The sequence below is a fragment of the Ambystoma mexicanum genome, chromosome 3p (assembly GCF_040938575.1).
Source record: "Ambystoma mexicanum isolate Mex_15411 chromosome 3p, UKY_AmexF1_1, whole genome shotgun sequence".
NCBI classification, from domain to species: Eukaryota; Metazoa; Chordata; class Amphibia; order Caudata; family Ambystomatidae; genus Ambystoma; species Ambystoma mexicanum.
The window spans coordinates 997,472,344-997,499,089 of NC_090925.1; the positions used below are offsets into that span (position 1 = coordinate 997,472,344).

Consider the following 26,746-nt stretch of genomic DNA (forward strand, 5'->3'; position numbering starts at 1 on the left):
ACACTTCACATTTTTTGCACCAGTTTTACTTTACCCCTGTTGACCTGCACAGATTCTTCCTCAAGACATCTGAGGCATGCCTACGATGTGGTTTTTCTCTGACCACATTTACACACCTATCATGGCATTGCCCCCAAATTTACGATTTCTGGTCTCCGGTCTCTGACATTATAAGCCAGATCATTATTTATTGAGCCATTTTTCTAAACAGAGATTTGGGGGTACATCCTTATCCTCTGCAGAAATCCTCCCTCTGGAATAGTATACCTGCCTCTAGTCGTCTTGAGCCGGACCTTCTTAATTTCCGGAAACTCCTCAAGATATTCCTCTTCTCTTCCTCGTTCTCTCTCCCTTGCTAACCTCCTCCCTCCTCTTTCCTGCTTCCCTCCTTTGTTCTCATCCCTAAACTGTTCAGTCAGCTGACTGGTCGCCTGGTGCACCTCCAGAGCCTCACAGGTTGCAGCCTCCCCCGCCAGTCTTGCACTTGTCTCCAGGCATCTGCACTCTGCCTTACACTACCGCACTCGGAATAAGTTCCATGAGAGTGGCACCCACTCTGCACTTAATCCCGGCCCCTGTGGACTGGGCACACTTGCCCCTGTCCCCTCTCTCGCACTTCTGTCTGTGCACTTGCACAACCTTGTATGTACTAGGCTTAGCATGTGTGTCTGCCACGTCCTTCTTTATGTCTCCTCACTAGCTGGCTTTGCCTGCATGGGCTCATTGTTGACCAATACATCTTGTCTTGTATGTTTCCCGCCCCCCCATGCCAGCTATTGCTGTTAGATCATTCAGATTCTTCAAGGCATAAGAATGACGATACCCCTTGCTCTGTTCCTGCCTTGAAACACTTCACTTGTGTATACGCGCTTTACAAATAAACAATAACAATATCTTGTTCCTTCCCCTCCGGTTGCTCTATTGGGATACACGAAGGCGGTGGCAGGACAATTTAGATGCCTAATGGGTCCCCTCAGGGGTGTTGCTAGGTCTGGAAAAGATCCAGGGCTACGCTAATGTCGGGACTGTCGGCTAGCTAGCCTTTTGGTTGCAGCCCCTGAGATTCTATATGGGGCTACAAACAAAAGACTCGGGGCTATAGCACCCTAAGACCCCTCCTAGCAACGCCTCTGGGTTCTTGCAAGGAGGAGGACTGCCATGGTATGGGGTAATGGCCAACCTCCAGTGCACAATCTTTGGAAAAACGATATTTTGTATTGTCATGATGTGGAGGCCGAATACTGTGGCACTTTACACCCTTCTGCAAGACAAAAAATGTATGGGGTCCGTATGAAGCATGCCTAATGTCCCGTGCACAGTATGCCTCCAATGTCTCTGTGGACTCGACTGATGAATCCTGTCACTGATACTGCTTGCCATGATGCTGCTGTTTTAAGTATGTGCCGGTCGCTTGTGGACAACTGCTGTCTTATTTTGTTATATAAGACAATAAAAAGACATTTTAAAAAACTGACGTCAAAGTCAGCTGTGACTTGCCTTTCATTTGATTTTTTAGGAGATGGTAATAATTGTGTAAAATGCCTTTGATGTGATTGTTCAAGAGATTTAAATTTTGTAAGGTACCACCTGTAAAACTCATCCACTCTGCATGTGTAATTTCAGCGCATGCTGCAGACGCCTTTGTGGTAGGAGTATGTGGCGTAACACCATGTGTTGTAGGAGTGCATGTCGTAGGAGCGCATCTTGTAGAAGCATGTGTAGTAGGAGCATGTGTCCTCGGTGTATGTGTCCTAGATGCTTGTGTGCTTGTTGTATGTCTACATGTTATTTGTAGTTAGAGCATGTTAGAGTATTTGTATTAGGTGTGAGTGTCATAGGAGCACGTTATTAGTGTTCAAATACACAATGTTAATATCACAAATGTACGTGTGGGGTTTTGATATAAAATGCACCCCCATTCTGCTCATGCATTGTATCCCACTTAAAATGTACATTTTCCTATAAAAAGGGTACATTTTCGTGTGAAAAGTGTACATTTGTTCAATCACTTTAAAACGGACATCAAAGTCAGCTGTCACTTGCCTTTGTGAGTTTTAAAATGTTAATTGTGTAGAGTATGAACTGTTATTTGTGTAATGTATAAACAGTAAAGCCCATACACCCTGTGTGCAGTGCATATGAAATATGTGCCTTCAGTTTGTTCATGCATCATATATAACATTTCAAACATTAGCATCTCAAAATTGGCAGTGTTGATTTTCAAATAATTGTTTCAGTAAACCATTTCCAGATGAAATCTAAGTGCCATTGTGAGAACCGAAGCAAACCATTTTGAAATATTTGGGTTGAGCAAATATTGTCTTTTCCTATGGGAAAACCCACTGTTAATAGCTGTTTAAATCACGATCGAAGTAAACATTTTTCAAATTATGAAGCTGTTAATATACAATCCTGACATTTCCCTGCACAGGTGCCTCTCCTTTGAAATATTACTCTGGAATATTTTCTGACTTTTTCATGCAAGTGGTCAGATGTTACTAAGAAAAGTACTTTTCTGAAATGCCATAGAGACTTTGCCTTTACCTCAACTATGCCTTATGCTAGTACGAAGGCATAATACAAATGACATGGTGTGTGTGTGTGTATATACATATATATATGTATATACACACACACACACACACGTCTATTGTGGAAAAGGGGAAGTAAGTCCTCCCTCCACTCTGCCAAAGTTCTGGTCATCCTGGATATAACTTTATTTTGTCCCATTCTGGGCCCCTCTGAAAGATATACTGTTTGGAGCCATCTCAACACACCACCACTGGTGTCCTCCAGTATCACCCTTGGGTATTCTTAGCACAAATGTAATGTTTTTGTGTTTTGTTTCTTTGCAGTGACTGCAGAAGAGCTGAGTGAAGGATGCCGGACAGGTGGCTGTGCCTTGTGTTCTTTCTCCTTGTGACAAATTCACACTGTTCCCCGCTATACCCAGCATTTAGGTGAGACCATTGACACTTTTTCATTCCCCACCCTCTTGCCTATCACAACTGGCCCCATGCAATCTCATCAGGGCGCTTGTATCATTAATGAGGGGGGAGACTTGGGTGTGGAAGCCCTTTCTCCAATGAGTATCTGTTAGGCATTAGTCTCAGAAGTCAACACGTCAGAAGCTTATTAGGTGTAATAATATCCCAGGATTAAAAAACTGGATTGAAAATAAAATGGTGGAATTAGCATTTTTGTACAGGAATGTAAACAACAAATATAAATGTAAACGATGGAAAGTATAAATATCTCCATTTCTTAATGTATATGCGTTCTCTAAAGCATTCCTTTTAAAGTGTGTTTTTATTTTGGATTTTTATCGATTTAACAGTGCTTTGGGAAACTTGATGTGTTACCCCTAGCCTCTCTCACTACCTCCAGCTCCAGGCAGCTACCCACCATTGAACTGCCCTCGTCCCAGGCTGTAAACCATGCTTTTCCCGGCCAGAAGTGTTTTCCTTTTGTTTTGATGTATTTTATGTTTTTGTCATTAAACATAAGAGCCTTATTTTTGCTTTCTTGGTTTATTGCTTAGTTATTTTGAGGAAAAGTTATTTTTACATCTTTACTTTCACAATTCTTTAATTTTGTAGATTTAAAGGAGGCTGTGTCAGCTGTACAGTTTTGGGCTCCATGTGATAATGTTGCTGTGAAAATGTCGCCAGGCAGAAGACTTTTTTTTCCTGGCCCCTAAAATTCTTTCCCCAAATCTACTAGGAGGGGTATAATTATATATTATTACCTCCAATCCTAGAATATTGAGGGAACGTGTTTGATTGTCTGGAGGGTGCATTTTTAAGGAAATGTTGCCAACTTGCAGTCATTTTCACGGCGACGGTATCATTGGATAAACTTTTTTGCTCTGCTCTGTCGATGAATGCTGTGTGCTGCGGCCTCACAGTCAGGGAGGGAAAGTCCAGCCGGGCAGTGATTCAGCAGCTACAAATAATGCCCATTGGGTGTCCTGGTGGCTGAGGTCGTTTTTAGCGACATCTCCCTTTATTAAATGTAGGATATTAAAACATTTCATTGCTGGAACCCACAACCAGGTATGAGGCAAGAGGCACCAATAGGGTGGAGGAGACATGTCCAGCTGGCCTAAAATGTGGATAAACTTGTAAGTGGACGCGGTCCCCTTTGTGCAGCTCCAATGGCTCTCTGTGTGTCTCCTCTGTGCTGCTTGAGCCGGCGCACTGAGAGCCAGAAAGGCAAGACGCAGGGGGCACAACCTGGAGACCTAAGCATGCGCTGCATAAGTGACAATGGAAGACCATGGATTTAAACTAAGACCAGGGAACTCTTCACAATGCCGTGTGTCCCCTTGCAGAGTACCCCACTACTTGTTAATACATTATTTCCAAAAAGGCTTAACCCGTAGCCACAAACTCATATTCCACAACAGAGCAGATGTACTACAATTCGTATTTAATGTGGAGACAGAAAAAGGTCCAACGCATTACAGACATGAAAAAGTCCTTCGTCAGGGACAAAATCTGAAACAACACAAAAAAGGCATTCATTCTACATAATTCCAGTTGATAAATTGTGTAGCTATAATTGGGATGAAGTGTGTTCTTCCTGCTGTACCTGTCTTCTTCCCAACTCCTCTTGTGTTAACGAAATCACTCAAAACAAAGCTGCATAGAAAAAATATATGACAAATTCTTCATACTGCCATACTGCATTATTATGAAGCCAATCTTGTTTACCTATTGCAAAGAAAAGGCACAATGAGCAAATAAAGTTGTACCTGGTTCTGGGTATGGATCTATACAAGGTTTACTAGACCCAATCATCAACTGTGGAGGATATGAACAAAACAAGAAAACAAAAAAGCAAACAAACAGATTTTTATTATAACGAGTTATTCATACATTCAGACAGACGTTTAAATGTGTGCTGTTACTTACTTCAGTAGTTATGTTATATGGCATTTGTATAGTGCCTAAAGCCATTGGTATGGCCTCAAAGCACTGTGGGTGAGAACACCCTTGGAGGACCGGAGTTCAAGGTGGGAGAAATGAGAGTAGGATTTTAGAATGTGTGTGAATTTTAGCCAGTACGAAGATACGTAGGGGCAGCTAAGTCCATGGTAGTGAGCCATGCAGAGGAGGTATGATAGGCTGTCGAGAGAGTATGCCAGTCAAGGCAACTGATTATGTGCCCATCTGGACTGAATGTGGGGCCCAGCTGCATTCTAGTGGCAGAGATGATGTGTTAATGAGGTTGAGCAGTGAATTATTGCAGATGAATCCGGGTGGGGTGCCATGCCCCAGGAGGGATACGGCTATGTTCCATTGAGATGGAATGCCATAAGTACAAGAGAGTCATGGCTGACATCTAGTTGCGATTATGGTATGCAGATCGTATCATATGGATCAACTGGAATCCTTTCTGTACATACTAGGTACCGTTGTGTTGTTTCCCCAAGTGACTCATCAGTGCCCCCACCTACGTGTCTGGGGGCGGTAGATCAGCCTGGAGGTGCACTAGGTCAAGAAGCAGAAGGGAAGAGCCAGGCCTTGAGTGCCTTTCAGAAAGCGGGGCGACCTCTATGCAGTGGATGCTAAATGGGATTGAGTTCCAGATGGTGGGAGCTTGGACACAGAAAGAGCATCCCCTCATTCTGGTTGACCTAGTGACTGGGATGACAAGGATGGGAGCTGTCTGTAGAAGACGAAGTGTGGATTGATGCCCATATCGTGGGCAGTCAATTCCTCAAGTCTGAATGTAGATGTTTGGATCCTGATCTTTGGAATGCAGACGGGTTATGTAATTTACTGTCAAGGTACCTGGTTGGTCGAATCCCCAGACTCGGACTGGCCTGTTTGTCACTCAGCACAAGGCCAAATAGTCCCCGGGGCCAGTGTGGGCCCTTTTTTCTTGAAAAATGTGTGGCTCTGAGTCATAAACAGTGCCCTCCTGCAGACACCAGTGGCGCAAACTCACAGACATGGGGAAGGTGCACATACACTGCCACACACCCTCTCACCTTTCAAGTAGCACACCATCCTGATATGCAAGAGCCAGGTTACACCTTTGCATGATCCATCTGTGGGCACATCGGCAGCTTGGCTGGCTCTGGGGGCTCCAAGACATTCTCATTCTCGAGATGTGCTGCACCAGCTGCATTGGCTTCCGGTAGTGAGTCAAATTGAGTTTAAGATATTGTGTATTGTGCACAGTGCCATTCATAATACAGGTGCTGAACACCTTCTCTCGAAGCTGATCCCTCATGGACCTGACAAAACTCTTCGCTATTCCTCACAAGTTTTGTAGAAATTTCTGAGATACCATAAGGCTCGGGCTGGGGGCGTTCATTCTCAGTTCTGGCCCTTACTTTATGGAGCTCTCTTCCCATGACACTGCTGATCATTTTCAGTTTCGCAAGATTCTGAAAATGTATTTCTAATCCTATACAGTCTTTATAACGAAAATTATATAATGAAAAACATAACGAAAATGTATGTGGGGGTGGGGTAAAGGGTTAAATCTTATCTGAAACAGTTGGGCTGGGTTTTTAGAGGTGGGAAACAGGGGTTTGGAGGGCAGAACCACAAAAGAAAAGAAAAAACAAAAGCCTCATGGTGTCACGCGCCTGCCTTCCTGGCGCTTGTGGTCGTCTTGGAAATGACGCCGCCATTGGTCTTGCCGGGGCGCTTCCTTACGTTCCCATGTTAGCGTGCTAGTGTTTTGCTCCTCTTTCTTTCACTTCCTACTTTAGCCCCACCCTTCGTTCGCTCTGTGCGTTGCAACCCCGTTCCCTCGTCTTGTGCTTTGGGTTAACGCTTTCCAGTTTTCCGCTTGCAGTTGCTACTGCCGTTTTCCTTGCCTTTCCCTCTTTTCTGTCTTCCGTCCCCCTCCTTGCTGTTTTGCCTTCTGCTCTTTAGTTTTCCTTCTAAAGTGCCCTTTGCCTCTCGCTTCCCGCGTGGGTCTCTGTCTTCTTATTTCCCTCGCTTCCTTCCTCTCTCCGCTATGGTGCTTTCCTGCCTGTTCTGCCCGCCTTTTTTCCCTTGTTACCTTCCACTTTAGTTACGTGTTGCTACTTTGGCGCCGTATGTCCTTGTGGTTACGGAGCTTACCTTCACGGAGTACTTACCATCACGCTGTGATCCTTTTCAACATCCTCCGGATACGCAGTGGTCGCTTCAAGAGGTTTTTTTCAAGCCTTTGGCTTTTTTCCTCTTGACTTGGTGTTCTCGGGAGGGAGTACTGTGTTCTCCAGCTTCTGTCGGCGCCACAGTGGCTTCCTTCCGGGGACGACCGTATCTCTGTTAGAAGAAAAAGACCACCAGACGAAAGAAAGACAAAGGACCTGAGGTTACTTCAAAGGATTCAGGTGAGGAGGAGGGGGATTCAACAGACACTGAAGACATTGTTATCGACAAACCTCATAGAGTTGACACATGGTTTGTCGTTATATCCTTTTCGTTATATGTGCATTCATTATAAAATTGTTTGTTGTAAAGACATGCAACCACTTTGGTCCCTTCTGCCAGTTTTTCCCCCCTATCTGTTTTTTTAGTGCCTAGATGCCTTTTGGCCTTAGTTTGCGCTCTACAAGTCCTCATGCAGTACCATAAAGTCGTATGTGCTGGTTCTAGCACTCCCCTCTTCCACCTAACTCATCCTGTTTCTGCATACTGAGTGGACTAATGGTTACAGGCTCTGCAGAGGAAGAGGAGGCTGTAGCGGGTTCAGTCTACCTGTGGGAGTAGCACCTTGATGGAGTCATTACCTTGGGCGGAAATACCGTCTGCGACAATTCCTCTAAGTCCCTCATGGAGGCCTATGGGCCTGAATGGAGACTAACACTGCTTTACCACCACTCAAAATCTGTCTGGTTTCCCACTGTTACAAATGCCAATAAACGAGCATGGCAGCATTGGAAATACAGCTGGCAATACTACCATAGTTGTATTTTAATCCTTGACATATACTAGAAGTGCACGGTGTGTAATGGTTGTACCCTCAATCTAGTATACCACTATTTAGTATATAGATTCTATGTGGTGTTTCCATTTTTCCACTCTATATCCCACTTCCTAAATCCCTCCTGATGCACTTGTTTGGTTGAAAGAATTCAGTGTGTTTAGTGGTGGACTTTTTCTCCCTAATTACCTTCTTAATAGTGCTAGGGCATGTTTTAGGCTTTCTCATGTTTCTTCTGTTCTCCCAGCGTTTTTGTCCTTTGACAGCGGCCCCCATACTCACAATTCTTTCCTTCCAATGACTTCCATGGTGTATCTCGCTTCACCTCGCCTTGATTCTCAGCCCCGCTAGCCACCCAATTCTCTCCAGACATGAGGCACCCAATCACCTTCTCTCCAGGAATATATCAATCCCTCTTGCCTTCATGAAAATGTGAGGGTGAGGGTATAATCCCTCTGCCCCCACCATCTGCTGCTTCACCCCTTTCCCTGCCGCAATCTTCCAAGCCCTGCTGCCACGTCTTCTGTTTTCTTACACATCCCTCTTTTCTTCTTATTCCAATCTCGGCTTCCACCTCACCGCACCTTGTTCTTTGTCATTACATGCAGTCCTCTTGTGCAGGCCCCCTGCCAATCTGCTTTCCTTCTATGTTTGACTTTGGGCGACCTTATGGGGGAGCAATAGCTCCGTAATATACGGATCTTAGGAAAACGGCATCCACAGGAACATTGAAAAGACAGTAGAAAAAAGATACCATATGTTACATGCTTATGCACTTTTAAAAAAATAATCTTTTTCAGCTTTATTTATTTTGTTAAATATGAATTAGTCATTTACATTTTTTGGTGTGGGCTGGGTATGGTTATGAGTTCTAACTACTTTTTAAAAATGAACCGTTTTTAGAAAATGCCGGATTCCCTAATCATGAGGCATTGTAATTTGCTCCCGACCACAATGGCATTTCAACGAGTGGGATTCGGAGAACATGCCTTGCTGGTGACCACCATTTGAGGCCTACACATTAGTAGAGTATGAATTCTGGTGACAAAGCATAATCCCATTATATAATATAATGGAGGTACATTCCATAAAAGGGCACAACCTGAGCATATACTGGTGTTTCTGGGCTGGGCATAAAATAGACAAGAGACATATATAAATATATATTTATATCTATCTTTCTGAATAACTATTTTGTTTTCTTTGTAGGAATCTGGCAGATAGTTACTTTACTGTGTGTTTTCATTCTTATTTGTGGCTGGGGTTGTCCTGACGCTCTGATCCCCTTCCCCTTGTTTGACCTTGTACCCCCCCCCCCGTTTTCCATTATTAACCCCGTCATGCCCTTGTCTTCTTATTTCGATTTTATCCTCAATCCAACCCTCCATCCAATCCGTTTTGTATACTGTTTTTCTTTTTAAGTTCCCTCCCCTTCTCCTTTACCCTTAAAAGGAACCCTCATAGGCCATTTTCCTTTTAAATGTACTCACCGTTTCCTTTGTTAATTTCATCATAACAAAAGTTGTCATACTAGAAATGTTTCAGAACGCTAACGTTGTAAATTCGTTATAGTGTCATAATTTTGACAACATAAAAATGGTCAATACTCCAGAACATGGTGCTTGGACTTTTATTGTATGAGCTCATCTACGCCATGGCTGTTCCTGGGTATATATGCAGTGCCTGCGTATCTAGTGATATAATACACCCGGGGCATGGAATAGCTGTAGGCAGCATGTGATAATGATGTGTGGTGACATAATGGCTGCACACGGGCAAATAATGCCCGCCCCAGCACATATAGTAGCTGTTAAATATTGGAGCCACGTCTCAAAGGATCGGAGAGAGAGAGAGAGAGAGAGGCGGAGGAGAGAGAGGAGAGAGGAGAGAGGAGAGAGGAGAGAGGAGAAAGAGAAAGAGAGAGAGAGGAGAGAGGAGAGAGGCTGTATAGGATGAGCACGTGCAAGCAATGCCGTATGGAACATATCATATATGGCAAGGTGAAACAACTGGAGAATTGTGCAACCTAAGAGGTGACTAAAACACGGGCGAATTGCTAGCAATCTTCCGGGGTGGCACCCTTTGGGATGATCAGCTGGGTCAGCTTCAAACGTGCACAGGAGCTGAAAGGTAGCACGCATGCCCCGGCAGGAGCCTGGCCTTTGAAGTTGTGAGCATGTGAGAGCTCTTGTCTAGTGCATCCTCCTCCTTCTATGATTGATCCAGAGCGTGACTCACCAGGGGGCCGCAGTCGCCCCTCTGTCAATCTTGACATCAAACACGGTGTTCTCATAGATGTCTCGCCCCTGGGATGCACCTTCTCCAAGGGGTCACCCGTGGCTTGCCATTTCCTTGGGTTAGTTGCTTTTTCTTCCCGCTTTTTCCTTTCGTGGTCCGATGGATCTGTATGATCTCTCAAGGCGACGTATGTTCAGCGCGATGCACTCGGGGTCAGACATGCAGCGGGGGCATTGCACTGAATGCTTGGTATCGTCTTCCATTTCTCCCCGTGGCTGGAGACTGGTCGTTGCCAGGCAAGCCATGTCCCCAGACAAAGTACTACTTTATACTGTCTATACATGTCCTGCTTCATTGCAGGATCAAGTTTCAAAGTTGTGGCTATATATGGTGCTTACACCTTTAAGTCAAAACTATTGGCATAGGAGTACACATAGGGACATGCGGTGTGACGAGGGACACAGACTGTGGATGTTGTTTGGCTTTTTACCCCCCAACCCCCCCCCCCCCCCGCCTCCCCCCATTGACAACCCCACCATGCTATTCCCTAGGGCCATTCCCACCCACTTGCCTCCCTTGCCCAGCCAAAACAGTCCCTGTTGGGATCTCTTTGGCCTACATCTTTTGTGCAGCAACATAAACACATGTGCTGTTATAGGGCTGCTATGTTATCTCTGATCAGTCTTTTACGAAAGGCAATGGCTCCAAGTCAGCTTTAAATCAATTCCTGTGTAATCCAGTGTGCCTTCAGTATCTGTCCTCTGTTCCTTGCACTGACTACCTGTTAAAATAAAGCTTTGGAAAAACCAACGGTTTTCCAGCCACTGCCACCATGTGCCGAGAATCTCACATGCCAGCTGTTGTCTTTTTATGACCATGTGGTAACATTTTAGCAGTACCCCATGTGGTAAGTTATACATAGGAGACAGAAAATAAGACAATTTTGAACAAAATGGTTTATTAAACTCTTTAAAAAAACGACTGTAGGTCCTATTTCTTGAATGTAATTCCTTCTGCTACAAAGCAACAAACAGATGCTCGTCACGACGACTCACAAAAACAAAATCTGTCCTCTTTCAAAACTATACTAACCTACTTCTGCCCTACCAATATGTAAGGGAAGAAAGACTAAGCTTCAACTCAGCATAGGGTTACTCCCCCTTGGGGAAAATTAGGGGTGTCTGGTGGTCTGAGCCCCACCCACAATGTTCTCACAGTCTCTTGCTACTTTCAGCTTCATAGACTGGTCAAAATCCAAACCAACAAAAGAAATGTTTCTCAGTTTAAGATAATACAATGTCCTCGTTAGGTAGTATGAATATTTTCAGTCTTATCCCTTCTTCTAGGATGTATTTGCCTAACCTGGGTAGGTCGGTATTCCCAACCAACAAAGATCGCTCTTCATTGTTTCTGGGTACTTCTCAATATAAGCCTTGTGTAGACAGTGGGCCTGCTTCACCTTACTTGGATTGTTGTTTCTTACACCCCTTTGTGGGATATCCAATCTCTCCACCACGGGTGGGCAGAGGGCTCGTTCAGCCCTGCTGTGTCTTTCATTCCCTTCACCCCCTCCTGAGTCACTCAGTTTCTAAGCCCGCTGTGGACTAAGGGCCTATTCAGCCCGTTTTGGTATGGTTCCTTCACCACATTCTGGCGTCTCCAAATTCTCAGTCCCAGGTGGGCTGCAGGCTTGTTTAGCCCTGTTCAGTATGTTTTCTTTCACCCCTTAAGTTCCTCCCTGGAATGGAGATGAAGGTTCCATTGGTCATCAGTCTTACCAAGAGGCGGTAAAGAGTACAGGTCAGAAACCCTGCCATCCACTTTAAAGGGACCCTGTTCATTATTAACATGTTCCCATATAACCAAGAAACATTGGGGTCATGGAATGGAAGGCAGGTGGGATGGAACATTCCTTGGCCTGACCCCTATGAAGGGTATTGCACAGTGGGCTCACCTCCCTAGTCCCAAAAGGGGTGGCTCCCCCCTGGGAGAAGGGACAAATACCCTGGATTCGTGACACTGGCCAATGCCTATCTTATGCCTACACAAATGCCAAAACCATTAGCTTTGACTATGCATGATTCCTTATGCAGTGACATGGAGTCAGAAAACATTGTCATGCCATTGAGAGAGACTGGTAAGGAAAACAATGGGAAAATACTGAGGTGATCTGGAAGTCCCGTGCCCAGCAATCAAATTCTGGGTTGTTGTGTTTTTTGTACATCTTACTCTCTTAATTTAAAGACATCCTGATCTTAATCTTGGTGCTGTTCACTGGGATGAGAGAGTCAAAATAAGTGAGTGTCCCTGAACTGGTAACTGAATTCACCTGTCCAAAGTAGCATGGAATGAAATGGGAGAATCCGCTGGACCACAAAAAACAAAAAACACATTTTCACTTCATTTTTTAACATGACTTTGTATTCCAGTGTGGGTGGCACAGTGCTAAGGTATCTGTTTTGCTACAATCGGGTCAAAAGGAGTTGCACGTCTAAGACACTGTGTTTGATTGAGGTCAATCCTTTTGCTGTTACTAGTTTTCAGTACAATAATCGCATAATGTTGCAGGTTAATTTTCACTACTCCTAACTATTGCAGTTAGCCAGGTCTTCCAGTCATGGTGTCTGAGGGAGCCACGTACATTGGATGATCCACAACCAAGAAGGACTCGCATCTGCCACAGATAAGTAACAGAAAAACAGTGATCGCTTAAAGGCTTTGAATTAATCGTAATCACAGCCATTGCTTTGGGCTGCCTTCCATAGCATCTTTAATTAGCCTGCTGTGCCAGTACAGAAGAACAACCATATGCAAATTAGTATTGGACCTGCCATCAATGGCAGCCGTCCAGTCCAAGCTCATAGGACATGTCTCTTATACCTGAAACATTAGCAACCCCAGACATGGTTCTGTCTAGTTGGGGCTCATCAATGTGGTGCAGCTTGATTTACTTGGCCAGGTGTCTCCAAGTCCATTATTGAAGAAACAGATCCACACCATGTTTTCAGGATACCCACTCCAAATACATTTGAGCACAGTGAATGTAAATGGGAACTATAATAAGTATTATAAGTATTAGCACTTTGGGTGGGGGAGACAGCCAATCAGGCGGCTAGGAATTCGGGCTTGAACCGCCGGTATAAGCCCACGATCCAAACTGCCTGATGGCCGACTCTCCTCACCACCATCTTCTGCCCCACCCTCTGTCCCATTTTTGTTTTCAGCCCCCAACTCCCTTACTTACCTTATTTCAGCAGCGGCACATCTGCTCCTTCCCTTCCCCTCCCGCAGGCCACCATGGAAAGGGAAGAGGGGCTTTCTATGGAGCCCCTCCTTCCCTTTCCATGGCAGCCATTTTGGAAAAGGATTTTCCTTCCTACATCCTTTTTTTATTTAGCACCCCGGTTTACCGCTTTGGCAACCTGAGATGCTAATGGCCTTCATCCCCCATTCCAGGGGCTGCAATGGGGGATAACGGCCGGAAGCCCTCGTTATCCGCCCTCGCTTTGCTCGGAACGGGGGATGAACACCACATTGTGGCAGGTCAGAAGAAGGACAGAGACTGATATCTTTCATTAATGGATTTTATTCAACAAAATGAAAAGAATGAAAATCCTATACCTATACTATCGGGTTTCCCTACCTCACACAGTTTAACTGGGGTCCTTGTCAGTAGTTGGTGAGTCCAAAAGGAAGATCTGTCCTCTGTCCAAAGCTAAACTATTCTTTCCCTACCACTATCAAAACAACTTAGGTACCTTCTCCTGTGTTGCTTTTTCAGCAGAGTCAGCAGAGTAACGTTAGTAGAGCAAGAGTAAATAGTTCTTGGCAACTACTTTGACCAGTTAATACAGTTCAAAATAGGACTTATTCGTTTCTCTCTTGTGTCTTTGACACCTTGCTTTCCCCTTTCCCTCAGGTTATTGTTCTCCCTTGCTTTATTTAACTGAATTGGTATTTCTCTCATATACAATTATCACATTTTCCTCTGGCTGGGCAAGTAATAAGGATTATAAGGATTCTCATCTGAAATTTTATTTTGCTCTTCCGCTGGATAGTCACTGAGACTAATATTAAGATTCCAATAACGATTCTCACTCACTTCTTTTGACTTCTCTGTCCTTACTGGGACTAGTATGAATGTTCCAGTAATGATTCTCCTCTGTTTCCACTTCTTTAATGTTACTGGGACGAGTATATGGGTGCCACTAATGATTTTCACTTCTCTCTATGTCTTTATTATTAAAGGGATGAGTATGAGGGTGCCAAAAAAATATCCTCAATATCCTCGCTTATTTCAACTTCTTTCTTATGAGTTGCTTCTTATGACTTCTCACTCTCCTTGGGGAATATTAATTTTATTATTTATTTTAAAATGTATTTTATTAAATTTTCCAATACAAAAACTAAAACATTGCTGCGCACTGTCTTAGGCAGTGTCTACAGTAGTGAAGAAGTAAAAGCAAAGGTCACATGGGTAAGTACAAAAACTGTTCAAGTACTTATGGATTCAAATAGATGTGGAAAGGGAAGAGGTTCAGTCAGATAACCAATATAACTTCATATTTTAATAACAATCAAAAAACATTATAATAGCATAAAAATACATTGTATATTCACACAATAACATCCTTAAAATTCATTCAATTCTATAAACAATGCAAAATAGATTTTTTTAAATTTTTAAAGAGAAAGCTAGAAATTGAATCTAAAAGCAACCTATCTATTGCTACTTAACGTGACCCATAAACATCTGTATTGTAAACAATTTCATTGAATCAAAGTAAAGATGCTAATCCAAAAAGTGCTTATTGCCAAAAGTGCTATGTGCCTACTGTAGATACAGAATAGTATAGTATCTTCAAAAATACAGTTTCGGCGACAAGATATTATCTAGTTCGGTCATTAGAACTGATGGTCACCTTCATCAGGGCGCACTATTGAGTAAAGATAGCATTGAAGACACACTGACAAAAGATCTATATACACTTTGCATATAGCCCAGTGGGTCCCATAGTTGAATCACTGTAGTAATCCACGCTTGATTGCAGGTCTCAATTTCTGATAGGAGCATCAACCCAAATAAAAAAACATTTAAAAATTACAAACAGGTGTAATAGGAAAGAAAAAACAAAATAATATACACATTAGAGTAAACAAAATCAGTACAGTAGTACCAACATAGCACATCACAAACCCCCCCCCCCAGCAAACCCCCATACCCCCTACCCCTTTGCCTGTAAAACTATTGTTCTCTCGGCACTGTATCCTTTCCATGGTTAGGAACCGCTTCCATTCCGTGGGGATCTGTTTCTCTCACATCGTTCTCAGCTCCCCCATCAAACAGGGTTTGCAGTAGGGCTTCCCATTCCGTTACCCCCTGGAGGTCTCCTGACAACCCCTCATCGCCCACCTACATGCTGCCGTTTCCGCCAATGCCCACTTCTTCAAATCCCTCCACCATTCCCCCACATCTGGGCCCCTTGGGGAATATTAAGTTATGTTCTTCACTGGGACGAGTAACATTTCTTTGCTCGTTATATTCGTGATTTGTCCTGGGTCTCCCGCCTTCCCCATTACCTCTCTCCGTTGGGGTTAGCATCACTGAGCCTTTATTCAGGACAGGATGCTTGCTTCTGTTTATCAAGTTGGCTTCTGGCCTCTCGGCTTCTCTCTCACTTCTTCGATGGACATTCTGTGTTGTGAACAAGTTTGCGGTCTCAGCATTGTTGTTGGAAGTAACAGTCCACTGACTCTCGGTGTCGCCACCACTAACAGAACGGAAAGCTGTCTGACGTTTCCTTCCCTCAACTCTTCGTACTTCAGGCTTCTCCAGTGGCTCCTTCAGTCATCAGCTTTTTTCCACGTTTACAGGGTGTGCGTCCCGGTTGGATTCAGATTCCATGATACAGGTGTTTCATATCTCTGGCTTCTCTCCCTCCAACAGCATTTTTTCTCCTCCTCCATTTATGGCGCTTAGCTGGGCTTTCCCCGGCTGAGCATCCGAGTCCTTTCTTGCGGTTGTCTGAGTACTCCACATTGCTCGGACAATCTTCTCTTCACAGTATTTTACTCATTTTCTTTCTCACATGGATTTAAGGTTTCTGCACCACGGAATGGTTTTAATTGGTTTTTCATGTCTTCTTGCGATGGAGGTTGTTGGAGGAGGGTTGTGGATGAGTAACTTAGGGAGTTCCTCATTGAAAGGGGAGTCCTTGTCCACAGGGAGGAGTCTCTCCTGTTGAGGTCCTGTTTGCCTCTCTCCCTAGAGAAGGTATCACGTAGCGAGCTCGCCTCCCTAGCCTCACAGGGAAAGGCTACCCCCTGGGGAGAAGTGACTGAATCCTATAATTCATCAGTCTCCTTAAACCCTGGCGTGGTTGGTACTCCTGATGATATGACTTCATGGATAGCCATGTCCTTGGCACAGTAAGGGCTAAATAATAGGGTACTCCCTAATTTTTGTTAACGGGGGGTCAAATCTGTTGGAAGGAAAGGAAGAGTATAAGAAGAAAATGTGTACAATACAGATTGACTACCCCTCTCTAGAGGTCCTGTATGGACACAGGTTTGGGTGAAGAGAACTTGCTTTCATATTTGGCAGGGTTATCACCTTAGTGGGAACACTTATTTAAGCTGAATGCAATTTTGCAAAAAACATAAGTCTCTTTAATGATGATTCATAAAAACATCTTAAAACACATTACAAATTTCTACTCAAATCAATCATACCTTTCATACAACTCATGATTTTTTTACACAAAAACGGGATTCTACAACTTAAGTAGAGAGGGGTAAGTAGAGAGGGGTAGTCAATCTGTATTGTGCACATTTTCTTGGCACAGCAAACAAAGGATCTACATGTGGGCATACTCTCTCACATCAGGAGACAAACTAAACCACAGTGACAGATGAAAGCTCAGAATTATTCACAACCAGTGGGATTGGTCTGAACTACACCTCCATGCCATGATGTTTCATCTACGCCATTACATATGACTTTTTATAATGTTTGCTGATTTGGCTGACAAAAATGGTGCTGCCTTTTAGGACTGGGCTGTTCCCTAACCTGAAATTCCATCCAGCCTGCATCTCCTGTTCACAGTCCCATCCATTCATGGACAATAATGGTGTCCAGCTTACCTGCTGGACAGCAATCTATTTACCTTTAAATGAGGTAGAGAGCTCTGTGGGTGCAACCAAAAAAGTCTGCTGCAGTGTAAACTCTAGGCAGGGGCTCCCAAACTTTGCCAACCCCAGAGATGCTGTGGGGAAGGGTGGATTTCCCTCCTGCCCCTGCCAGCTGGGGCTTGTGAGTGTGATGTGTGGAGGCAGCATATGAGTGAGTATTTGGCATGGTGACCTTCCCTACAAGGGGGAAGTAAGGTGACAAACTTGTACTCATGGTCTTCCAGGGTCCTACACCTATGGACAGAATTGTTGCTTGTTGGGGTAACGCAACCTTCACCCAGACTAGACAGAACCTCTGCCTGTTGCTGCATGCTAATCTGCCTCACACCTGCCCTCTAACTAAGGCAAGTGGTGGATTTATTGGGGTTGCAGCAATGTGGTGTGAGGTGGTGTTGATCCTTGTCCCAGGGAGATGCAGCACTGGCAGTGAGAGTGAGAGAGGTATCTCTTGCTGCTGCAGCATTGTAGCTCAGCGCACAGCATTGTCCTGAAGACCAGACCCCATCTGCTGCGATCTTGTGAATATAGTTTGTGCTTACACACAGGCACTTGCATGCATCTTCTTCCTGCTACCTGATAATACTGCCTGACTTGCCATGGCAGAGACATTGAGGGTGTGGGCACCTGGCAGACTTGGTCAACCTATACATGCATTCTGCTCTGTTACTTGGCCTCTTCTCTCAGCACTGTCATATATCCAGTAGCTTGCCATCTTTATCTGGGCCTGGGCTGGTAAGGTCTGCTACACACAGAACAAAGGTAGAGAGGCAGCGTTTTCACATGTGGTAAAGGCAACAAGATCAGTACATTTCCAAACTGGCCACACTTCATAGCTCACCATGGTCCACCCTGAGAGTTAACAGACCCTATTTAGTTAATGTGGCCAGTCTATCAGATATTGGCAATAGAAAGTGTAAACATTCAGAGTGACATCCTTTTGCTCTAGAACAGGATGTTGAGGGACAGCTGAATATGTTGTGCATAGCTACAGCCCATCCCTCTGCCCAACACAGCCCAGGTGAGAGGCGTTACTCACTAAGACAACCATACCGCCTATATCCCAAGCAAGTACAGCAAGAGATGAACACAATTTAAGCTTAAGATGGCACTGGGAAAACGTAGCTGACGTTGCAACATCACTGCACTAGACACAAAGCAAATATGCAGACAACATGAAGAAAGTAACACTAGGTCAAATATGCATTTATATACGAAGAATACTAACACGGCATCCATTAAGACATGAGGAATACTAACATAAGCAATGTATGAGCTGAATGCAACATGAACGGCACGCAAATATAGCTTACTAACATAGAAACGCAACAGTACAAGAACTCAAAATGCTGAATTTACTGAAATATGGAGCCATGCAGAGGTCAAACAGTAGCTATACAGACCAAGCCAAGGTTACTGAGAAATTAAGGAGGGTCTGAACGTCTGAGACACATGAGATAACAATTCCCAGGGCACAAGCCAGATATTCTTAGATTAATTAGAACAACCAGCCTTTGTAAACCAGGTGCAGGATAATTATAAACCCAAAGACTTCATGGGGAATGGATTAAGACAGTCCCCAGTGGTAGAGAAAACCATAACACCTGCACTAATATTAGTTAAAATCCCAATAAATGCAGGGTAAAATAATTCCAAATGCAGTCTCATTGCATGTGACACATTATTGAAGAACCCAGTCTATTCATTAGCAACGGACAGAGATAGGACACCTGCCTCACTCCTCACACATATTCCCAGACACAAGATGCTGTACAAGGCCAACTACAGAGGAAACACCCTGGCTCATGGCCTAGGAATAAGGCATGGTATATTTTGTAATTGAAAGCAAAGCAGTCTGTGGACCTCTCTCACCTAGTGTTGTCTGGCTCATGTCTTGATGACCTGTCAGTTGTCCAAGTTTGGTCAGTAAAAATACAACAAATAAAAGAAAACATGCTAGGACACACACTGTATGAATGTCACAAGTTTCTCCCCTTCTCACCTGTTTTTCCTATCTTGCGACCTCTTGGATGATTTCTTTCGCACAGTCCGGGATTTGTAGAGACCCGTGTGCTGGTCTTCGGGTTCCAGCGTGAGGATAGCAGTCCTACTCTAGGAGGCGTTCAGTTGTCCAGGACCAGGAACCAAGAAAGAAACAATGACCAAGCTTGGAAGCACGGAACGCTGGGACCCGAGCGCAGATGAGGATCCAGGAAGAAGTTCGAAGGTAAGTTCGAGGAAAGGAAAGGAAGTTGAATCAAGTAATCGGGAAACAGGACTCGGAAGGAAGCCCCGAGCGAACTCCGGCAACACACGTCAGACTGCTCCGGGTGGTAGCATTGAGACACGCAGAGCCGCGGGGGCGTGTCTGTTTTGTAGAATGTTGAACGTAGCACGTAAAGACTGGCAAGCTGCGTTCCGCACCAAACGGCCATGTTGGAAGGATCACAGAATTCAGTCCTTTATGGGTCAGGGACCACGAAGTCCAGAAAGGACGAAGGCGGCGGTTCATGACAGTATGCCTCCTCTGAAACCCAGCTCCTCCGGGTTTGCCTGGAGGGATGAGATGGTATCTTTGTATCAGCCGGGGGGCATTCATATTTGAAATGGGTTCCCAGGTGCGCTCACTGGGAGGATATCTTTTCCACTCGACCAAATACTGTAGTTGACTATGTCGGTACCTAGAGTCACAAATTCTGGAGACCTCATATTCGAGTTTGTCATTGACAATCACTGGGGTAGATCTTGGAGCAGTTCGAGAGGGCTGAATATATGGTTTTAACAGAGAAGTGTGGAAGACTGGATGAATCCTTTTCCATGACTCTGGTAGTCGGAGTTGAAAGGCCACTGGATTAACAATTTCTTTTATGGAAAAAGGTCCGTAATACCTGGAAGCCAATTTATTTGGTCGTAGGTGACGAGGAAGAAGTTTTGAGGATAACCAGACCTTATCGCCAATTGCATAGGAATGTCCAGGCCTTCTTTTGGAGTCTGCATATTGTTTCACATCTCTTCGGGCCTTTTCTAGATGTTCCTTTGCTTCTTTGTGCACATTGATTAGTGTTTCAATCCAGGTATCAACCGCTGGAACTGGGGTAGGATGTGGGAGAACGGATGGTAGAACTGAAGGATGAAATCCTTGACTACAGAAGAAAGGACTGGTCTTAATAGCTGAATGATCCCAATTGTTTCATGCAAATTCGGCCGCAGGTATTAAGAGTGACCAATCATCCTGGACTTTGGCGGTGAAACGAAGATACTGTTCCAGGGTTTGATTTACTTGTTCGGTAGCTCCATTGGTCTGTGGATGATAACCCGAAGACAATGCACGTTGAATTCCCAATATACGACATAGCTGTTTCCAGAACTGGGATATGTACTGGGGTCCTCTGTCGGAAATGATTTTGGAAGGTAGTCCATGAAGTCGGAATATGTGTTCTAGAAAGATTCCAGCAAGTTCAGATGAGGATGGTAGTTTGTATAGAGGCGTAAAATGAGCCGTATGAGTGACCAAATCAACGGTAACCATAATAGTCGTGTAGCCTCTGGAAGAAGGAAGTTCTACAATAAAATCCATGGCAATGATTTCCCAGGGTCTTGTTGGTAGTCCTGGTTGATGTAGGAGACCTGCTGGTCTTTTATTGTCATGTTTGTTCTTATTACAGATTGCACAAGTCTGGACATGGATCTTGATGTCATCCTTCATCCTTGGCCACCAAAACTGTCTTTGTATAATATGGAGGGTCTTGGTTATGCCACGGTGTCCTGAATGGAGAGTATCATGCATAAGCTTGTAATCTTTTGCCTCAATCCAGGAGTAGGGATGACCAGCCGATTGTCCTTGAATAGATATCCGTCTTTTGTTTTGTGATTCCACCGATTGTTTCTCTGAAACTCCTTCCAGGGTTCAGAGGACTGAGTTTGGGCTTGACTATCCTCCAGGAGAGTAATTGCTTGAGCAATAAATATTGTGTTGGGAAACATTTTAGGAAAGGTCCGGTCCTCAAGGGTTTCATAATCAGGACATCTGGATAAGGCATCGGCTATAATGTTGTGTGTTCCAGGAAAATGATGGATTTGAAATTGGTATTGGGCAAAAAAGAAGGCCCAACGGGCTTGTCGACTGTTTCTACATTCCAGGGATTGTATGACTTGAAGATTCCGATGGTCCGTGCGGACTTGTAGCGGGTGTTTGGCTCCCAGAAGGAGATTATGCCAATCAGTGAAGGCTTGACGAATGGCTAACAATTCCTTCTCCAGGATGGAATAATGAGTTTCACTGGGAGTCAAGGTGCGGGAGAGATAGGCGATGGGATGTTCTAACTTGTCGCCAAATTCCTGTTTCAGGACTGCCCCAATGGCATAGTTGGAGGCATCAGTTTCAACAAGGAAGGGTCGGTCAGTGTCTGGTTGAGCTAGGATATGAGCTTGTGTGAACTCCGACTTCAACCGTTGAAATGCCAAATCTTGGGCTGAGGTCCACTGAAAGGGTGTATCTTTCTTTAATAATGTGACAATGGGGTCACAATCTCAGAGAATGCGGGTATACATTTCCTGTAGAAATTAGCAAGCCCCAGGAAGGATTGAATTTGTTTTACAGTGGTAGGAACAGGCCAAGATAGAATGGAGTCAACCTTGGAAGAATCCATTCCAATCCACTTTGGGCTAAGAATGAATCAGAGATAGTGAACAGTTGATACATGGAAAAGACATTTCTCGGGTTTGGCCAGGAGCTTGTGTTCTCGTAAATGTTGTAAGACTGCCCTTGCGTGCTATTCGTGTTTCTGATGGTCCTTGGAGTAGATCGGTATGTCGTCTAAGTATACAATGACGAAGAGGAACAACATATCAGAAAAGACCCAATCCATGAAACGTTGGAAAATTGCAGGGGCATTAGCAAGTCCAAAGGGCATGACCAAATATTCAAAATGGCTGAAGGGTGTTCTAAACGCTGTTTTCCACTCGTCACCTTCTTTTATACGAATAAGATGGTAGGCACCCCTAAGATCTAGTTTTGTGAAGATGACTGCACGTCCCACTGCTTCCAGGATGTCCGAGATGAGAGGCAATGGGTAACTGTCCTTGAGAGTGCATTGGTTAAGGCCACGGTAATCCAAACATGGCCTAAGCTCCTTGGAATCCTTCTTAGGGACGAAGAAAAGGGAAGCGCCCGCTGGGGACTTGAATGGTCGAATAGTTCCATTTTCCAAGTTGGTGTCCAGGTATTCCCGGAGGGCCCTTTTTTCAGGTTTTGACAGAATAAACATTCTTCCGAAAGGAATCACGGCTGAAGGTTCAATGTCAATGGCGCAATCCTCAGGTCTGTGGGGTGGTAGAGCTTGAACAATTGCTGTTGAGAATACATCTGTGTATGCCTGGTAGGCCCTGGGAATCCGGATAATGTTAGAGACGGTGACCAGAATCTGCTGAGTTTCGAGAGTCTTCAGAGGAACTTACGAAAGTGATTGGGGACAAACAGTGGGACATACAATGTTCTAAACCAAGAAATAAGGTGCCTGCTGCCCAGTTGATGTAGGGGTTATGCTTCTGTAACCAAGGCATGCCTAGAACCATAGGATAGTGGGCAGATCTTGTGATATCAAATATAATCTTTTCTTGGTGGTGGTGGTCCTACCCCAGGATGGGGTAGGATTCTTTCTTAGAAGGCAATAGGAATGCCTGTAGAATCACAAGATTGTTTTGTCCAGGAGAGTTTAAGGAAGGAATTGATTAGGAGCAGAAACCTTTCTCCCGAAACTGTGCCCCATCTAGGATCAAGAGCTGGCGTTTCCCGAACGCCGTGGTGTAGCGATAGGGCACTCTCTCACAAGGTGTTTATCGGAGGCGCAATACATGCACAGTCCGGTGTGAATCCGGCGCATCCTTTCTTGTGGGGTAATGGGTCCACAGAAGGCCCCCAGTTGCATGGGTTCTGGATCTGAGGTTTGAGAAGCTGCAGGCTCTGGTCTGTATGGATGGTCTGTGCCAGCATTTTGGGATGTTGATTTAGACTTTCTTTTCTCTGCCTTTCTTTCTTGGATAAGAAAGTCAATTTGTAGGGAGAGGTCCATGAGGGCCTGGAAGGAGCTTGGGCGAGCTACTCTGGCTAACTCGTCCTTTATTTCTTCATTTAGGCCTCTTCGAAAAAGGGTGAAGCTGGCTTCTTGGGACCAATCAGCCTCTTTTACAAGTTGTTTAAAGCGGGTCACATAGGTAAGCATGTCCTGGGATCCTTGTTGAAATTCAAGTAGTCGTTCTTGAGCGCTGTAAACAAGCTCTGGATGATCAAACATGGCTTTTAGGGCTTCCACAAACCCATCACAATCATCCAGGAGGGCGTCACCTGAATTAACTAGGGGCGTTGCCCAGGTCAAGGTATTACCAGAGAGGTGTGAGATCATAAACCCCACCTTTGCTCTTGGGGTGGAAAAGTAGTAGGGCTTGAAGGTGAAATGCACCAAACATGAATCAAGGAAGGCACGAAGGTTCTTTGAAGAGCCATCATATTTGTCCACTACTCCTCCCAATAAGACACTTTCTTTAGTAGCAGAGTCACGAGACAAGACTAGCTGTTTTAAAGCAGATTTCTCTGCCTTAAGGTTCTGGACTTCAGTGGTTAATTCCTGCATACCTCGCATGAGGTCTTGAACCGCGGCTTCCATCTCTGTATCTGTATCTTTTTTAGGCGTCTCAATCTGTCACAAGTTTCTCCCCTTCTCACCTGTTTTTCCTTGCTTGCGACCTTCTTGGATGATTTCTTTTGCACGGTCCGGGATTTGTAGAGACCCGTGTGCTGGTCTTCGGGTTCCAGCGTGAGGATAGCAGTCCTACTCCAGGAGGCATTCAGTTGTCCAGACCGGGAACCAGGAAGGAAACAATGACCGAGCTCAGAGGCACGGAACGCCGTGACCCGAGCGCAGGCGAGGATCCAGGAAGAAGCTCGAAGGTAAGTTCGATGAAAGGAAAGGAATGGAAGTTGAATCAAGGAATCGGGAAACAGGACTCGGAAGGAAGCCCCGAGCGAACTCCGGCAACACACGTCAGACTGCTACGGGCGGTAGCGTTGAGACGCGCAGAGCCACAGGGGCGTGTCTGTTTTATAGAATGTTGAACGTAGCGTGTAAAGGCTGGCAAGCTGCATTCCGCACCAAACGGCCATGTTGGAAGGATTACAGAATTCAGTCCTCTATGGGTCAGGGACCATGAAGTCCAGAATGGACGCAGGCGGCGGTTCATGACAATGAAGGGCCAACCAATAAGGAATTGTAGAAATTATGTTTATTCACTATTATAAATTTAGAGGTGGTCCTAGGAGGAGCCATCAGATTGTGATTATCCAATTAGAAGTTTAACCCCTATAGAACACATATATAGTTATCCTTACTAACTAATCCCTTCACCTCGTAGGTTTTGGTAACAAAGATTGTAGTATGACATGAATTATGACTATTGGTCAACTTATAAACGGTTGATTTATATGGGAGCACTAAGAGCGGCAACATTTTTGTTTGTATGCTGTCCATGCTTTATTTTGATGGTAATACAGCTGAGTTTTGCCTTTCACTTTGTCTACTTCCATTATTTGAGTCTGGACTTTCGGAACTCCTGATCCTCTGTGTAACTTTGGGGTTTCCCTGGGCTATCGTTACAAGGACATTTTACCCCTTAACCCACACGAGTGGCCACCTCTGTACCAGTCCACTCTTTCAACAATCCTTGCAATCACAACAGCTGTAGAATAGATAATTATATATTTGCCCCCCATTTCCAGCAACTTTAGGTGTAGGCCTCCCTCCGAGCAAGCTGAGGGCATCTACCAGCTTTCAAGGAATAACCCGCCCACAAAAATATAATTCTGCCATTATTTCAAAGTTACAATATTCATTGTTCTCAAAGGTATCTCCAACTAAATAATTTTGAATTTCACTCAATTTTGGATATCTATCAGTGTGGTTATTGGGTAAATCTACCCCTAGGATCATGCTGTGGAGAGAATGATCCCGCTGATGAAGATTTGTGTTTCATTTCAATGACTTTTGTTGAGAGTTGCTCCCATTGAATTCTGCAGAGACTAGGGGCATTAAGAAGGTGAAATCACTTGTCACTGTCATGAGGGGTAAACCAGAAAGAATTAAAAAGCATAATAATGCCTGAGTCGCAATCAGAACCAAAATTGCATTAGTTCACAGCATCTTAGTTTGAGATTTTGCGTTACTGATATAAGTACAAGAGCTACGCTATAGAGAGAATGCTTGGCAAGTTCCTCCTTTACTTACTCACCTACCACAATGCCCATAAATACAAAAAGAGATTCAAACTCTCTGTCCAAAAACAGTTCCACAAAATCCTCATTGCAAATGTGTATGGAAGCATCAAGACAAGCAAAACTAAGACACACAAGCCTATTGTTAACTCAAAACCCCAAAGCCTGACAAGGAACATTGTTAAGAGACATCACCATCTCAAAATGCATAGAGAGCCAAGGAGGTCATACATTAAAGGCATCCAGCATTTCCAAAGTCCATAGAAAATGTACCTTCATTGTTAATTCCAACGTAATTGTAATGGTCCAGGTGAATAAAAGAAACCTCAGATCATTCGAAAGAAACCTTCAGGAACCTCAACAGAACCAAGGTGTCCATTCACCCATTCCATAGCCAGCTCTCAACAACATTAGATCAGGACAGCATATTTTCACACAAATCAGTCCTTGTTGTCATACTCCCTTGTGTCCAGATCCATTAAAAGCCTGCCTAAGATGCCTTTATAGCAAGGCCCACAGTATTCCACCCAATATCCCAGCAGACCCCTAATCAAAATGAATGAACCATCCAAGGTTATAGTAATGTAAGTCCTTTCTCCTCCTATCAAATTGTCCCATGATATAAGGCCAATTTACCAAAAAAGAAAGGTCCACACCAACCCATGGCAAATCACCAGACTCGCTCACTCTCTAAAATCAAGCCTCTCCTAAAAGTAAAACTGGGTCTAATCAACACCTAATCAGGCCAAAAGCATTAATTGGGCACACCAGACCTGACAGCCAAATGTAAATGACATACAGTTGGATGAACAAAAACCTGGTTCAGTATTAGCAGCGCAACCATCATTGGCGATGTTCTCCATAGAGATTATAAAATAATTTTCAAGGATAGGGAAAGCAAAAGGTATGGTGCTATTGGGCTATCCTACAACTCAAGGTTATTCTGTTTGGAAATTCATCGTACTCCTTTGCATCTATTGTGACCCATTGCAGGATCAAATCAAACAGGGCCTTCATTGTGGCAGTGAATTACTGTTTCCCGAACTCCAATACCTAATTCCTGGAGGAGTTTCTCAAACTGGCCTTATTCTCACAAACAGCCCAAATAATTCTGCTCAT

At 44.3% G+C, this 26,746-nt stretch overlaps 1 protein-coding gene across 1 annotated transcript in view; it reads left to right on the forward strand.

Annotated features, from left to right (window-relative positions):
- The window catches only part of GHRH (growth hormone releasing hormone), a 309,118-nt gene that overhangs the window by 152,945 nt on the left and 129,427 nt on the right, over positions 1-26,746 (forward strand). Inside the window, exon 2 of the mRNA XM_069652292.1 lies at positions 2,856-2,960. Within this exon, the coding sequence (XP_069508393.1) occupies positions 2,881-2,960 (80 nt within the window). The 5' untranslated portion in view covers positions 2,856-2,880. The remainder of the gene's footprint in view (positions 1-2,855; positions 2,961-26,746) is intronic.